The sequence below is a fragment of the Lineus longissimus genome, chromosome 5, assembly GCF_910592395.1.
Source record: "Lineus longissimus chromosome 5, tnLinLong1.2, whole genome shotgun sequence".
Lineage (NCBI taxonomy): Eukaryota > Metazoa > Nemertea > Pilidiophora > Heteronemertea > Lineidae > Lineus > Lineus longissimus.
The window spans coordinates 223,305-237,812 of NC_088312.1; the positions used below are offsets into that span (position 1 = coordinate 223,305).

Genomic DNA, 14,508 nt, shown 5'->3' on the forward strand with positions numbered 1-14,508 from the left:
TATACTTGGCGGGAGGTGAGCGGTTCCTCAAACAGAGCGATAGTGGCAGCTTACAGACATGTTGCCTTGTTGTCTGAAGTTGAACGATCTGTTTCAGATATGTCCATATTATCAGAATCAGAAGGTCAGTACGGACCCAGACCCCCTGCACCCTCCGTACCACTCCTACAAGATTGGTGATATTCCCACCTCCAATCAATATCACCAAACCCTATCTATTCCTGCCTGGCAAAGATGACATCGCCAGGCAACTTCATAGCATGTTACAGCCTGCATTCAGTGAAAAATGGGGACAATTCATCACAGCAGAGTCGATATTGTACTGACGATTCCTCTGCTGAAGACAATAACACGTCCATCGTGCATAGATCACTTAGATCTCCTTCAATAGCAGTCCTCCCTGAATGAATGGTGGCGAGGGATGCATTTGACTGGTCTATGGGTTGCTGGGTGAGGTGTCACCTCTTGTGATAGTCACCTAGGAACAGGTTGTTCCCTCTGGCGGGGAGGTGCGTCTCTAAGACGGGATGGTGGCTACACTTGGCAGGGTCTTGGCTGTTGAGGTCATAGATTACGATCCTAGTAACACAGACCAGCTGTGGCACCACCTCAGGCCTCCTGTGGTTGTCCCCTTAGCATGCTAGTGCACTTGTCAAATGTTTGAAAGAAGGCACTCTGTCCGAGAGAGTAGGTCTATTTGACCTCCCCATCGCCTCCCCTCACACCAAAACCATCTCCAAGACAATCCTGTCACCTCCGTGACCCCTGGGGTCGCCCCCTTTCATAATGCTAAGTGTAAGATTAATCACCTATCAGTTTTGACGAGACGTGGAGGGTCCAATAAAGAAAAGACTCATTCACCTCTTCGTTCCGACTGTTTGCTCCTTTGCTACAAATGTCTGCTATCTGGGCACTAGATGGCAGATTGCCTGGACACAGGTTGCTGAGAAGCAAAACTCTAACATTTCTAGTGGGATATTGATGAAGATGAGAGGGTGATGTATCAGTTCTGAGATGATGTCACCCATATGGATCTGTTCTGGTTGCTAACCGAACGCTAACTTGTAACATGCATGTCATGTATAAGTTGCATCATTTTACAAATGGAGTATGTTTTCATTGTTTGTCTTGACCGAGTTACAGGTGGTTTGCCTGTCCAGTGTTGAGTTACAGGTGGTTTGCCTGTCCAGTGTTGAGTTACAGGTGGTTTGCTTGTCCAGTGTTGAGTTACAGGTGGTTTGCCTGTCCAGTGTTGAGTTACAGGTGGTTTGCCTGTCCAGTGTTGAGTTACAGGTGGTTTGCTTGTCCAGTGTTGAGTTACAGGTGGTTTGCCTGTCCAGTGTTGAGTTACAGGTGGTTTGCCTGTCCAGTGTTGAGTTACAGGTGGTTTGCCTGTCCAGTGTTGAGTTACAGGTGGTTTGCCTGTCCAGTGTTGAGTAATTGTTCCAAATTCTTGCTTCATTGGCTGTTGGCTATCTCATCCATGAAAGATGAGGACTTTCCAGCCTGCCACCACCGTAGTTTTGATTCTGCCACATTCTTCACCTATCATCTTCTATCTTACAGCAGCGATACCGTGCTCTCCAGACGCGGCGGCGGTCAGCGCCCTCTGCTGTCCTCATCAAAAATGTTGGTGTTAAGAACCGTGGAGCACCAAACATCAACTCGCGACCACTGCCATTTGTATTGGATGAGCTACCCAGCCGCCCTCATAACACGAATCGCACTTATCTCTTGGAGGGGCCCGTCCAGTTGACAGCGGTAAGTACACAAAACAAATGGATGAGCATTTCATTTTCTTCTTCTCCACTCTTTGTACACACTTTAGGAGAGATAGCCATTGTTGAACTAACACCAACCCTTGTGGATGTTTAACCTTTTCTGTTTTTTTTGTCTTCAGGGCATCCAACCACAGGATCGATACTTATTCCTCTTCAATGACATCCTGTTAATCGCAAAGAAAAAGTCTGCCACAACTTTCAAATTAAAGACACGAGTACGGGTATGCGAGTTATGGCTGACCAAGAGCTTTCTGGAGGATGTCACCGAAGCGTCGAGCTCAGCTTGCCCGCCAGAGAGATCATTTGTGATTGGCTGGCCAACGACGAATATGGTCGCAACATTTGGTACGGCAGATTTAAAGGACTTGTGGTTGTCTAAGTTGACCAATCAGATCTCTGAAGAGAAAAGCCGGGAGGTGCCGAAGATGGTGTCGCTACGGATACTTAACAAGGAGATGCCAGGTTATGCATCAGTAAGTCTTTGATTTTCTACTCTGAGGATTGGCTGACAAGCTTCACAACGTACATAGTCGTCTTTTCATGGTCAGCCTATGCCAGTGTCCACGTGCCCTTCATGCACATGTCAAAACCTTCTCAACGTGATTATATGACCATTCTGATATAAGCAGTATAGCAAGTGATCTACATCAAGTTTTGTGTGATTGTTTTTGACAGGGCTCAACTAGTGTTGCTTGTGTTAATCCAGATATAAGCCTACACAGGCCTATATTTACCAAATCAATAAGAAGCATTGCCTAACATTTCCCAATCGATTGCATGAAGTCACACAAACAATATGTCAAAAAAAATGGGATCAGAACAAGGCCTGTATGCTGGGAAAAAATCTAATATTCACTCAGGGTTGTTACATAAGATGTCATGGTTCTCTTCCTTTATTTGGATAATGGCTTTCTGGGTTGACATTTTAAAATCACACTGCTTGGTTGCCCTGTATTGCTGGCTGGTGTCCACTGTCTTATAAAGGAGACTTTCTAATCAATTGCCCCAGGAATGTCTCCAGAAGCATAAAGCTGTCGAGCGTAGGAATGGGAAAGGCTCTATTTGCCTTTGGCTTTCTTTCAAATTTAATGGTATTTTGTTGCTCATAAATTGCTAACCGTCTCTTTAAATTTGGACCCTCCGATCTGCAGGGTTTTCTACTTTTGTCTAATCAGTCAAATACAGGCTTTTTGGCTTGGACTTTGATAACACAGTTGCTTATAATGTTAGGTGAGCCCATTAAACAGGCTGCCCTAAAATGCAGAAAGAATGTTGTCCTTCTTGACAATGAGAAATGTGAAGTTTGAGTTGAATATTCCCAGTGGAAATTGCCCTACCCTTGTCCGAAAGTAAAAGGAGCCGTCACTGTGGTTTAGGTACATAGTTCTTGTATAGGATCTGGCTTCAGTGCATCCAAAAGTTTAGACATTTGTTAGTCTTTGTTTGAATATCGTTGTCCCTTCTCTCTTCAGTCCAAGAATATTCCTGTGATGAACACCGAGGAGGTGAATGATGTCATCAAGACGTGTTTGGAACAGTTTGAGATCTCGGACGCCAAGCCTGAAGATTACCAGATCTGGGTGAGATCAGGGAAAGAAGGCACCATGTCTCCTTCAGCTTACCCACTTTTTGGTAGGTGGAACTGAAAGTTTCAAACCTGACTGTTCTGGTCCAAATCCTGACATTACACCGAGGTCACTTAAGCACAAAATCTTAAAATGTCTTTTCATCTAAATTTAACCTGATGTTGTAACATGAGACAATAGTCTTGACCAGGAACATGACCAAACTCTTGATGGGCTTTCTCTAAAAAAACATTTTGAATGAAACCCAGCACTTTCTATCATTTGAGGTTTTTTATGTTGACATTGATTGACCTGTCAGTCATTTGTTACTAAAACCAATCTTTGTTTACCGAGTGGTTTCAGCCGAGAGCAGAGATTGTTGTGAGGATCTAATCCATGTTGATAAATCAGGCCGCATTATCTTTTGGTTTATATTCTACTTTGGAGACATCTATGATGAGCCTCATTCACTAAACATAACCAGACTCTGCCTGTCAAGAGGTGCTGTAACAACTAGACCACTTCTGTCTACCACAACCAGCAGTATCTTGTTGTTGACTAGGCGGTCACATAGATTGTACAATCATTTCATCTTCTAACCTCAGGTCATGAGCATCCCTACTCCATCAAGATGAGCCACGTGCGTGATGCAGCCAAGGTCTCTGGCCACGTCATTCTCCCACAGGATACGGAGCTCGGCTCAGATTCAGTATCACCAGAACATCAATGCCAGTTCATCATAAAACACAAGTCAAAACTACAGCTGCTTAATATCTGTAAGTCTATGGGTGAGATGGTTTCTTTGTATGTGTCCTCGGGAAAAGTCACTTCACCATCCTAAACCTGATTTGTGGAAGATGGAAGTTGGGTTGAATAAGTTAGCAGAAGGCAACACATGTCCTTGGCAATGAAAGAGGCAGATGTGTTCATCAGTCTCCAAGCAGTGTGCAGTATGACTGACTGTTGTGGCTGGTGTTAGTGTGTCTTCTTTCAGTATCCGTTTGAACCGATCTCGACCCCTCACCTTCCACCATTGTTTTCTTCAGCGAACAAGAAGAACAAGAAGTCAACCATTGCCAACCTGTTCCGGCGCAGTGCCAGCCGGCGTGACATGTTAGACTTTGATATTGTTGATGCTACGATGCAGGGCAAACTGTTTGGGCAGCGTCTCGCTGACATATGCGAGGATGATGTGTTTCCCAAACCAGTCATGGTGAGTCACCAAAACTAAGTCTGATTTTCATCAATCTTGCTGCTGCTGCTGAACTTGGAAACTTGTGACATCGTGTGTACACTCTCTTGACTGATTGATCATGTAGACTTTCAAGAAGTGGACTCACAATCAGTTGACTTCTCTAGAGTCTGCATCATTGTCCTGGCCTTACCCAGGCAATGCATATGACCTCTGTCCTGTATCCAAGCCCCATTGTTTGTCAAGTGACTGATGTCATCTTGATGTTTAATCCTCCAGGACTTGCTGACGCGGTTGTTCCATGAAGGCCCCTTGGCTACGGGCATCCTTAGGAAGAGCGCCAACAAACGACTCTGTGAGAATCTCAAGGCGTTGTTTGATGAGGAGAAGGAATACAATATCGATGATTGGTCCATCCTCGTCATCGGAGACACACTAAAGGTAAGGATGACATTAGTTGTAATCTTTGTCTGGGCACTTTACTTGGATCTACAAGGGGCTCCCTACGGGCAAACACAGAAGTAATAAAGATCAACCTGACTTTACATAACATTGTTGAATGATATGTGTTGATTAATTTCAGCTGTTCTTCCGCGAAATGCCAGATTCAATCATCGGTGGCGACCTCTACGAGAAGTTTGTGGCGACGTGTGACATCAGCAACCAGGAGGAGCGGGTGGACGAGGTTAGGCGCATGATCGAGTCTCTTCCTAAATGCAACCAGTATCTTTTGAGACATTTCTTCTGTGTCCTTTGCCGCATTGATGAGAACAAAAAGGAAAATAACATGGATGCTTACAACCTTGCCGTCTGTGTCCGGCCAAGCATCTTACGGAATCCTTCCCCAGGGTTGGATTGTCAGGACCCGATGTTTCAGGAACAGATGAAGAAAGAGACAAAATGTGTCCAGTTTGTGATCGAGAACTTTGTTGAGTTGTTTGGGGAGGAATCGCTCAAGATGTTTGGTGAGCCTAAGTTGACGATGAGGCAAGACTCGGGGACAGACTCGGATAGTATGCACAGCATTCTCAGTATGCAGGAATCCACAGGTAAGCAGTCACCCGCTTGTTTATGAACAGATTGAACCTTCAAGAAAGCTGTTGAAAACAACCAATCACTGTGTCCTTCCCTACTTATACCTGATGAAGCTTGCTCTCATTCCCTACGTATCTTCATGAGATGCAGGGTCTACTTGATTGGTTCCTCCCTGGTTGTTTCATCTCAGCGCTTTCCCTCTTATCATGTTTATTCTTACTGTTCTGCTACACTGGCGTTGTTTTGAAACCATGTTGTCTGTCTCATTACAGGTGGCCTGCGACGGGACGACTCGTCCTTAGACAGTCTTGATCGTGAGCTCTACAGCACTGAGATGGACTCAAGCCCACAACTCGCCAAGAGCCACCTCTCCCCAACTAATCTTAGCCGGGATTCGGGACTCACGCTTAGTGATTCACAACTTTATGAAGAAAGCGGGGAAAGTGAGAATTCGAACAATAGCGGTGGTCGCGCAGACCTCAGTCGCGAGGAACTGCTGTTGCCTGTTCCACCACCAAGAAACAAACGACGACGAGGCTCTGAACCGCAGACCAATCTGGACGCTGCTCGGGTATTAGCTCGAATGTGTGCGGTTCCTGGGAATGGTGCATTGGCTTCGGGTATGGGTCAAGAGAAGGCACGCGGATCACTGTGTCACAGTATGTCAGGTGATGTGTTTAGAACAATCAAACATGGTGGTCAGCTCCAGGCAAAGAAACTTTCAATAGAATCTCTGCGAAGTGTTGAGGAGAACTCTGAATCAGAGTTGAACCCAGACTTTCAGCGGTTTCAGTCGTCAGGAGACATTGGTGTGTTACGGAAATCTTTGAGTGGTGCTAAGTTGTTTTTCGACGAGGATATGGTGATGACACATGGTCCTGGTGAGGCGGTGCCCACTGTTGCACATGGTGGTTTGACTGTGAGTTGTGATAATCGTAGATCGTCTACAGAATACTCATCGCAAGACTCTGAACCTTCGACACCAGGTTCACCAAACTTGTATCGTCGCGTTTGGTCCGCTGATACTGCATCCAAACCAGGCATGTTAAGTGCCAGTTACGGAGGGTCATCTCACCAGTATCAGAACACTTTGAATCCGAACTATGTTCCGCAGTCTAATAAAGCGTCGGGAAGCAGACTCAATGCTCCGATGCAGTCTATCTCTCACTCGGCACCGTCAACGCCGAATGAGTCTTCACCATCTAGTTCTCCACGAGGATCGTTCTCAAAATACTTGTCCAAGGATTCAGCTGGCTCATCTCCACGCGCCTCGTCTACAGATCTGTTGAGTAACGATTCAGACGGCGATTGTGCACCTCCTCTTCCACCAAAACCACCAACGTTGAGCCTGACCAATGCGCCAGTCACTAAAGCTGGAAAGTATTCAGACACGGTGGGTTGCGGGTCTCCGCCTCCAGATGTGATTCTGCGCAATCAAATCTATAAAGGTCAACAAGGTCCCGAACAAATCTTTGACTTTGATTCCCCAAAGTTGCGTGGGTTTGATAGCACACGGCTTGCCCATGACGTGATCAGTAGCTGTTCATCGGACGATGATGACCGGCCGACACGATCTTTCACATCGAGTTTGAGTAGTTTAAATTCTGGTGGATCACAGGAAAAGACAGATAAAGTTGGCACAACAGTGTCTACTTCAGTCACAAGGAAAAACTGTTTACAAAAAGCGATGTTCGTTGAGAAGTCGTCTAGTGATACTAATGTGCTTAAGCAGTTTCACAAGAGTTCCTCGGGGGCCCTTGGGAGACGTGACAATGGGCAGATACGGCCCGAGAGGCCGCCATCTTACCAGGAGGCGATTCACAGGAAGATTCTGTTAAAAAGTGGCAACGGCACAACGCAGGCTGTGACTTACACAGACAAAGACATAGTTGAACAATCTGCTAATAGTGCAAATGCCAGAAAACTTTATGAAGAATCTCTTAAGAAATATAACCAGGGTATTGAAGGGTCTTCAAGTAGTGCATCCTCAAAGTGTGGCATGGAATCTCGGCCCGGATTGCCCAAACATTCTGTTGGTAGTGCTATTCAAGAGGAGCCATCCACTCCTCCAAAGAGTCCTGCGACCGTCAAACGTAGTCGAAGCGACACTGATAAGATAAAAGAGTTGAAGTCTCACTTCCAGAACGCTATGTTCTACTCTCCAGTCGGGAAGGAGAGGAAAGATGCGGTGAAAGACAATGTGAAAACAAAACACGAAGTTCTCCGTCGGCAATCGTCCGGGAGTGGAAATCCAAGCATGCATCTCTCCGATTGCACTCCGGTCAAGGTTGATAAGAATGCAGCCACTGTTCAGTATTATAAAGCCCTCGTTAAAACTGCCCCAGAACCCAACACAATGCGGCGGAACCCACCTCCATACCGGCACCCTCCACCAATACAAAGTCTGGCAACGAGTAGTGGCAGCAAGGTCAAGGACGATGATGATAAGCCGAGGTTACGCAGACAAGGATCTGGCCCGAAACCAGCTGTGGACCTCGACACTCTTGTCTGCACGGAGGAATCTCTTGTCTAATGTTGTCAACCCAATGTTGTCATCATGTCTTGGGGCACCATCTTGCTATGTCATATTGTCTTTCTGGAGTAGAACCTCGTCATTTGCAGCAAAGTGTAGATGACTATTACTTACATCAGTTTCAAGTGTTATTTTAATCATCATCAAAATCAAATTGTTGTCTACTAACATATTTGAATGGACTTTTGTCCTGATTGTGACATCGTCTTGTCAGACCACTTTGCTGTCCTGATTGTGACATTGTCTCTTCAGACGAGCTGTTGGTGCTTCTGTCCTGAGTGTCTGTCACTTCAATCTCTTGCCGACCATGAATTGTCATATTGACTTTGGTGTGTCACATCGTGAATGTCGTTATATAAAGTCACCCTCAGTCCCTCTATGACTGGTGTATTCAAGTTCATATGTTTCCAAGTCACCTCTCTTAATGTGCAGTCATTTCTCTAAATGTGGGTCGAAGTCCGATCTGAATTTCTTGAGACAAACATTGTTGCCATTTCTAATGGTGTTATATGTGAGAAGCATACTACGTGTAGCTCTGTGTACAATATATCTGACTCATTATAGAGGGTCGCCTCCTGAAGCATGTAAGGAGGCCAGGTTTGACAGCCGGGGTCGTCTCCAGCCTCAACTGAATGATATATCATGTGATTATAATGGCTCCTACTTAATACCATTGTCATGTTGTTTTAGAGTCTTGTTCATCGAGAGCTTCTGTGGTGTTCTACCCCAGCTTTATTGACACTTGCAATATCGTTTCTTGTCAGAAGTACAAGTGAAAGGGAGACTATAGACTGGAGCTGATGTACTGGAGGGACACCTAGTGGCGAGTTAGCAAAACATAATCTGGTGCACAGCTCGTCTGTTGGCTCCCTTTAAGAAGATCACAAGACCATGACATGATCACAGATGTGCTCGTGTTTGGAAATCCCAATTTATTGTTTTTATCTAAGGAGTTGCAACCAGCAATCAGAAACAGAAAATGTGAAAAAAAGACAAAGCAATTGAAAATTGATGAGAAATTTGTGGCAAGTTTTAAATTATCTTCCGATTGTTTAGGACCCCTATTGGTGCAGTCTTGAACTAGGACTATAGCAGTAACACTGTATGACAAACATGTAACATAGATAATGCATTAATGTGAATAATTATATGTATGCTAAACAATGGTGCCAAATCTTGGAATTCACAAAACCAAGAAATATATGAAAAATTACTCAGGAATAATATAAGTTATTAATTAACTACAAAAACGTAACTGGGCATGTTGTGTTGACATTTGCCTGGTATATTGAATGTATCTGATCAAAACAGTTGGACAGTTCAAGTGTCTTCATCAGACCGCTCTCTATCCTTTTTGCCAAAAGAAACTGAAAGGTGTACAATTTCAATTGTGACAAAATAGTATGAACTGTCTATTGATGTCCCCTTACTGTAAGATGTAAGCGTTTGATTTTGTCCTCCGGTTGTTTTTTCTGGTGCTTATCTATTTTAAAGGCTTACGTTGTTCCCCCCAAAATGAATAGGGAGACTTTTCAGTTGGGTAAAACACAGTGAATATGAATTTCAACATTGCTGTTGTGTGCATCGGCAATGTTTATTCTGTTTACTTGTGACACAAAAGCAATGTGCATCTGGCATAGGCCTTTGAAGAATGTAATGGACAGTATTTCAGTCCCTGTTATGATGTTGTTTCTCTATTCTCATGTTGAACATTAGTAAAGAATCTCGACCCTTACCAGACTGGTCCTGTGTACAAATGTTGGTTGACGGCATATCTGCCATGGACTGAGTGAGGTCCTTTAAAACCTGCTCAAGGGTCGCCCGTTTGGTGGATTCGGTTGGTGATTTGACTTCTGTATCAATTAAAGAATGTTCACATGCTTCTCTGAGAAAGTCTTGAATCTCTTCCTTTTCCTCTCAAAGGTGAAAAGTTTTGATCCTGTCCACGACACATGTATATTGCTGTTATATCAACATATTGTTATTTTCCTAACCAACTCTATCCTCCCATGCATTGTCAGGTGTCTTCTGTATAGAGTTAAACACAGTGCACATATTTGGCATCATGTTGTCTATGCTGTTGTCATTGTAACAGTGTCGGGAGAATTTTGGTAATAAACTGTACAAATCATGATATGTAATATTTGTGTTCATGTTGTCTTTCCTGGAACTAACGACCTTGTGAGGATTGGGGTACTTCCTGGTGGGATTAGTGCTGTCATCCTCCATCAAGCAAGGCAGATTTACTCAGGATGGGGGGGGGGGGGTTACGCCAAATCTGAAACCGGCAGGAAGACGTCCAAACCCACATGACGGCACATTGATATATGAGGCCATATCGTCCTGGTCTGGATGTGGTTCTCTCAAATGCTTCAATCCTAGTACCAAGACACACTCGTGTTAGATGCAGAAGTAGGCCAACAGTCACAACCAGTTAAGACAAGAATAGAGTCACAGCCGACCCCACATCGCCTCAGAAGCCTTCCGGAAGGTGACATGAAGGTGAAGCTGCTCACGTCAATGCAGTCTTGCTGTGGCTTTTCTAGCTCTCCAACATAGTGGAGAAGTAAGGTCCGGTTTTGTTTTGAACAGAGGTAGTTGGCTCTGGATCAGGACTTCAGCCGCCTGTGCGTGCCATATTTTGACATGTACTATAAACGAGTATATATAACTTCTTGCTATCGACATTTAGAAGTTCAGCGAAGATGAGAACCAGCATCTCGTTCAAGAAGAGAGACCGATAGCCTGCCATCTTTCATTACAGCTTCCAATGCGACAACGTTCAGCGGCCGCCCTGAGAATGATCCCAGCATCATGGTACTGACGGACTCAGCAAGCGGCCAGTCGGGACCAACAACCGCATCCTCCCCGGGACTCCTTCACCAACGACCCCGGGCAAGGCCTGCCTGCCAAAGGGCACAGATACATTCCTCCATCAGTGGCAGAATAAGACGTCTGTGGTAATCGTATTTGAGTTCAAGATTACGGCGACAAATCTAGTTCATGACGAGTGAAATGCCGTCAAGTACCAGTCTCTAATGAGTGAATGGAGGAGACTGGTGAAAGAGTCTACCGAATATTGGGGACAAATAGAGACTGCACAGTGACCCTGTGGGAGAGGTCGGGTTTACAGGATGTCATCAGCTGGTTGGTCACTGTCACTAGTGTCGCTGGTTGTGACAGTTAAAAGCATTTGAGAAGACGGGCTACATTTGTCTACATCCCCTCGGCGGTGTCTCAGAAAAAGTACCCAACACGCCACAGGGGCGCTGCTGTTGCCCATTGGTTTTTGAAAGGCATTATCACCCGGGAAAGACGCACCAAACTTTGTCCTGGCTTAGGAATAGACCCTTCTGACGGTAGTAAAGAACAACACTGATTGTGGAACTATCATTCTTTATTTGATATGTTTAGGACAAATTTAGATATTCAACGTCCTGATACATTGGTCAAATATCATGAAAAGGTTTTACAAAAAGATATTCTTACAACAATCTGTACGTGGGCACCACATGTGGGAACAGGTGGCGCTACAGTTAGGTATAGGATTTCTATTCCAGTGGAGTAGTAAGGAAATGTTCCTCTGGCAACAAGTCCTTCCCTGTTGGTTGGTGTACATCAACAACTAAGAGATTAATGCGCATAATATATTCATCAGTCCACAGAACACTATATCTTAGGTTATTTAAAACTGTTACATGTACACTCATTCATCCTGGATTGTCCCTACTCTTTTGCGAAAACTCCCTACGGAATACTCTATCCTTGTTCATTTCTGTTGCATCTATACATCCTGATTTATAAGCACTCTAGGTCCAGAGTTACTGTTCGTCACCATGGAGGACTAGTCACGATGCCGGTAGAAGTAGGACAGGTGGCTTGTATACATCGATGGGAGGATGCCGGGTTCAGCCGCGGGAAGGGAGTCGGTCCATCCCTCTGAAGATGAGAGAAAATATATCGATATAAGAGTTATGAAGTGTTAGTTCAAAACTTATTCTAGCGCAACTGGGAGCGGACTTGCAGATTTGGGAGAATAGAAACAATTATTCAATCGTCATTTGTATTTGGTATGCCCCAACGATCAGTCTCCCCATCTAATATGTGAATTTGTTCTGCAATATATACGTTTTTTGCGTGGCCCAATGATTGTACACGGATTGCATTTATTAGCCTGCTGAGTCTATCGAACAGACCATCACTAGACACCCGTGTTTCTCATTTGGCTAGCTGTTTCTTTTGCTTGCACGGCGAAATACCATTAACTGCATCAGGGGGACTTTTTCTCATTCTAGCAGAAGTTGTTTTCCATGTACGGATTCTACCTATTCCTACCAGTTAGAGCTGCTGGCCTATGACTGCTGGGCACTGCCACTGGACTGCTGGGCACTGCCACGGAAGACTGACAACCATTCGTCCTCTCACATCTCGTGGATCGGACTCATCCTTGGACTAAGCCTCTGAAATTATGAGACAGATCAAGGTTAAGGTGGGTTTCAGGGTCATGTTTATAAAAATCAAGATTTCCTTACCATACTTTCCAACAAGGCCAAAGTTTCAGTTAGCCAATCACAATCCAAGTTTGAATAGAATTACCGAATCTACTTCCTTCGCAATAACATACTGACCGCTTTTGGTATGCCTCCTTGCCTTTAAATCACAAGAGGCGCGATGCTAGCAAACAATAGACTAGAATGATCGCCAACCGCCTCAAAGTATGTTGGATCAAACATCCCACAGGCATGGGTCACCCAGTAAAAAGTATCATCATGGTTACATTTGATGTTGTTTGAATGATCAACTCACTGTATTTAACCTGCGTTCTAGTTCCCACTGTATGCCTTAGAGGAGGCAGAATGGTACTGTTTAGACAAGAAGTCTCTCCAACAGCCACAAGTATCACTTCGAAATCATCACAGTAACACGTTCGACCCAGGGAATCTGTCAGCTGGCTGACGAGTAAGTTGGGAATTGTGTATGATCAGTTCTCTCAAAGACACTCGAGACAGGGATTAAAATCTTGTGTTTATAAGTTACCATTGTATGCCTTTGAGGGGGCGGAACGGTACTGTTTAGACAAGAAGTCTCTCCAACAGCCACAATGAATATTGGATCAACGGCACACAGGGCCTCCCAGAGATACCGTCAATGACGAAATATGACTGGGCCTTCTGTAAGATTAGTTTCTCCGCCAAACACGGGACTGAAGGATTAAAATCTTGTGTTTATAGGCTAACAAATGCAAACACTTCCAATGAACCCCCTACAAGAGACGAGTGGCTCTTCGTCTCCCCGACTTTGACACCATACTACGAACATATCAATAGATCAGCCAGCGGTCCTTGGTGTCGCCGCGTGGGTTCCGTCCAGTGAAATTATTTGCAATTGTCAAGGAACCACTATCTGACATCCATAACCAGCGTATTCCCTATTCATGCCAGTTACAGTCGGGTGCTACACCACAGTCGGGATAGTGGAGCCAAGTGAATGATTGTTTAAATTTAAAGCATTTTTGAAAAATCATATGACAAGGTTTGGAGGTCAAAAGCCTTCCAATTATGCACATAAGTCCTGCCTTACCGTGAATTTGCGACTGAAATTTCGAACTGCGCAGTTCATTCTCGGCTCGACTTCATGACTTTACAGCAATAAAAACCTTTGAAACCAATTCAAACAATTATCAATCATAGATACTGGGCCCTACCTTCTGCTGCAGCTCTTTTAACTTGATTTCCGAAATGCTGAAGGGAATTTTTCCTTTGAAATCGGAAAAAGTTTTCAAGCGATGTTCTGCGCAGTTCACTCACACACCAACTGACTTGCGTTCAAATCAACCGAGACCGATCATGACTAAAGACAATACATTTGACGTCACACCTCTACCCCGCGAAAGAGAGGCCGACGGCTTAGCGCTAACTTGTATTGTTATGTCATTAGAGCAATTGGATGGTATTGTCAAAGGTGGGTCTGGGCTATTGCATAACATGCACATGAACGGAGCTATATGGCCATAGAAATATATACAAGCCAGGTTTCGCAAGCCTAACGAAGAGCTGCGAAGGGCAAAGTTTGTAAGTGCATTTCATTGGCGATTTTCAAAAATTTCGCCGATTCCTCCTACAACATACGAGTGTCGTATTAATGAAATAGCTTAGGACTATACTCCATAGATCCTTGCACTTCGTATTTCGTCAGTCGTATAGCTGCCGAAACCTGCATATTGTCAAAATCACACACACTGACTTGAACTTACAATGACGTACATTGTGTATTTACCATTTCGGCCAAGGCAATATGGTGTAGAGGAGGAAACCGTTCTCAGTGGAAAACGTGCCCAGTCCTCTGACAGATTATGATATGGTTCTATCTGTGGAGGCCATTCCCGCCAAAGCTAAGAGAATC

At 44.5% G+C, this 14,508-nt stretch overlaps 1 protein-coding gene and 1 long non-coding RNA gene across 6 annotated transcripts in view; one reads left to right on the top strand and one right to left on the bottom strand.

Moving 5' to 3' along the window:
• Nucleotides 1–10,241, top strand: part of LOC135488737 (uncharacterized) — an 88,176-nt gene extending 77,935 nt beyond the window's left edge. For all 5 annotated transcript variants that reach the window (XM_064773502.1, XM_064773503.1, XM_064773500.1 and 2 more), the window contains 8 exons: nucleotides 1,567–1,761; nucleotides 1,901–2,254; nucleotides 3,254–3,413; nucleotides 3,952–4,122; nucleotides 4,393–4,559; nucleotides 4,818–4,979; nucleotides 5,122–5,587; nucleotides 5,846–10,241. In XM_064773502.1, the coding sequence (XP_064629572.1) occupies nucleotides 1,567–1,761; nucleotides 1,901–2,254; nucleotides 3,254–3,413; nucleotides 3,952–4,122; nucleotides 4,393–4,559; nucleotides 4,818–4,979; nucleotides 5,122–5,587; nucleotides 5,846–8,106 (3,936 nt within the window). In that variant the 3' untranslated portion in view covers nucleotides 8,107–10,241. The remainder of the gene's footprint in view (nucleotides 1–1,566; nucleotides 1,762–1,900; nucleotides 2,255–3,253; nucleotides 3,414–3,951; nucleotides 4,123–4,392; nucleotides 4,560–4,817; nucleotides 4,980–5,121; nucleotides 5,588–5,845) is intronic.
• Nucleotides 10,242–11,666: 1,425 nt separating this feature from the next.
• LOC135488504 (uncharacterized) lies at nucleotides 11,667–13,909 on the bottom strand. Its single transcript, XR_010446992.1, has 3 exons — nucleotides 13,811–13,909; nucleotides 12,442–12,566; nucleotides 11,667–12,045 (listed from the first exon to the last, which is right to left on the bottom strand). It is a non-coding gene; the product is annotated as an uncharacterized LOC135488504 (long non-coding RNA).
• Between the last annotated feature and the right edge of the window lie 599 nt (nucleotides 13,910–14,508).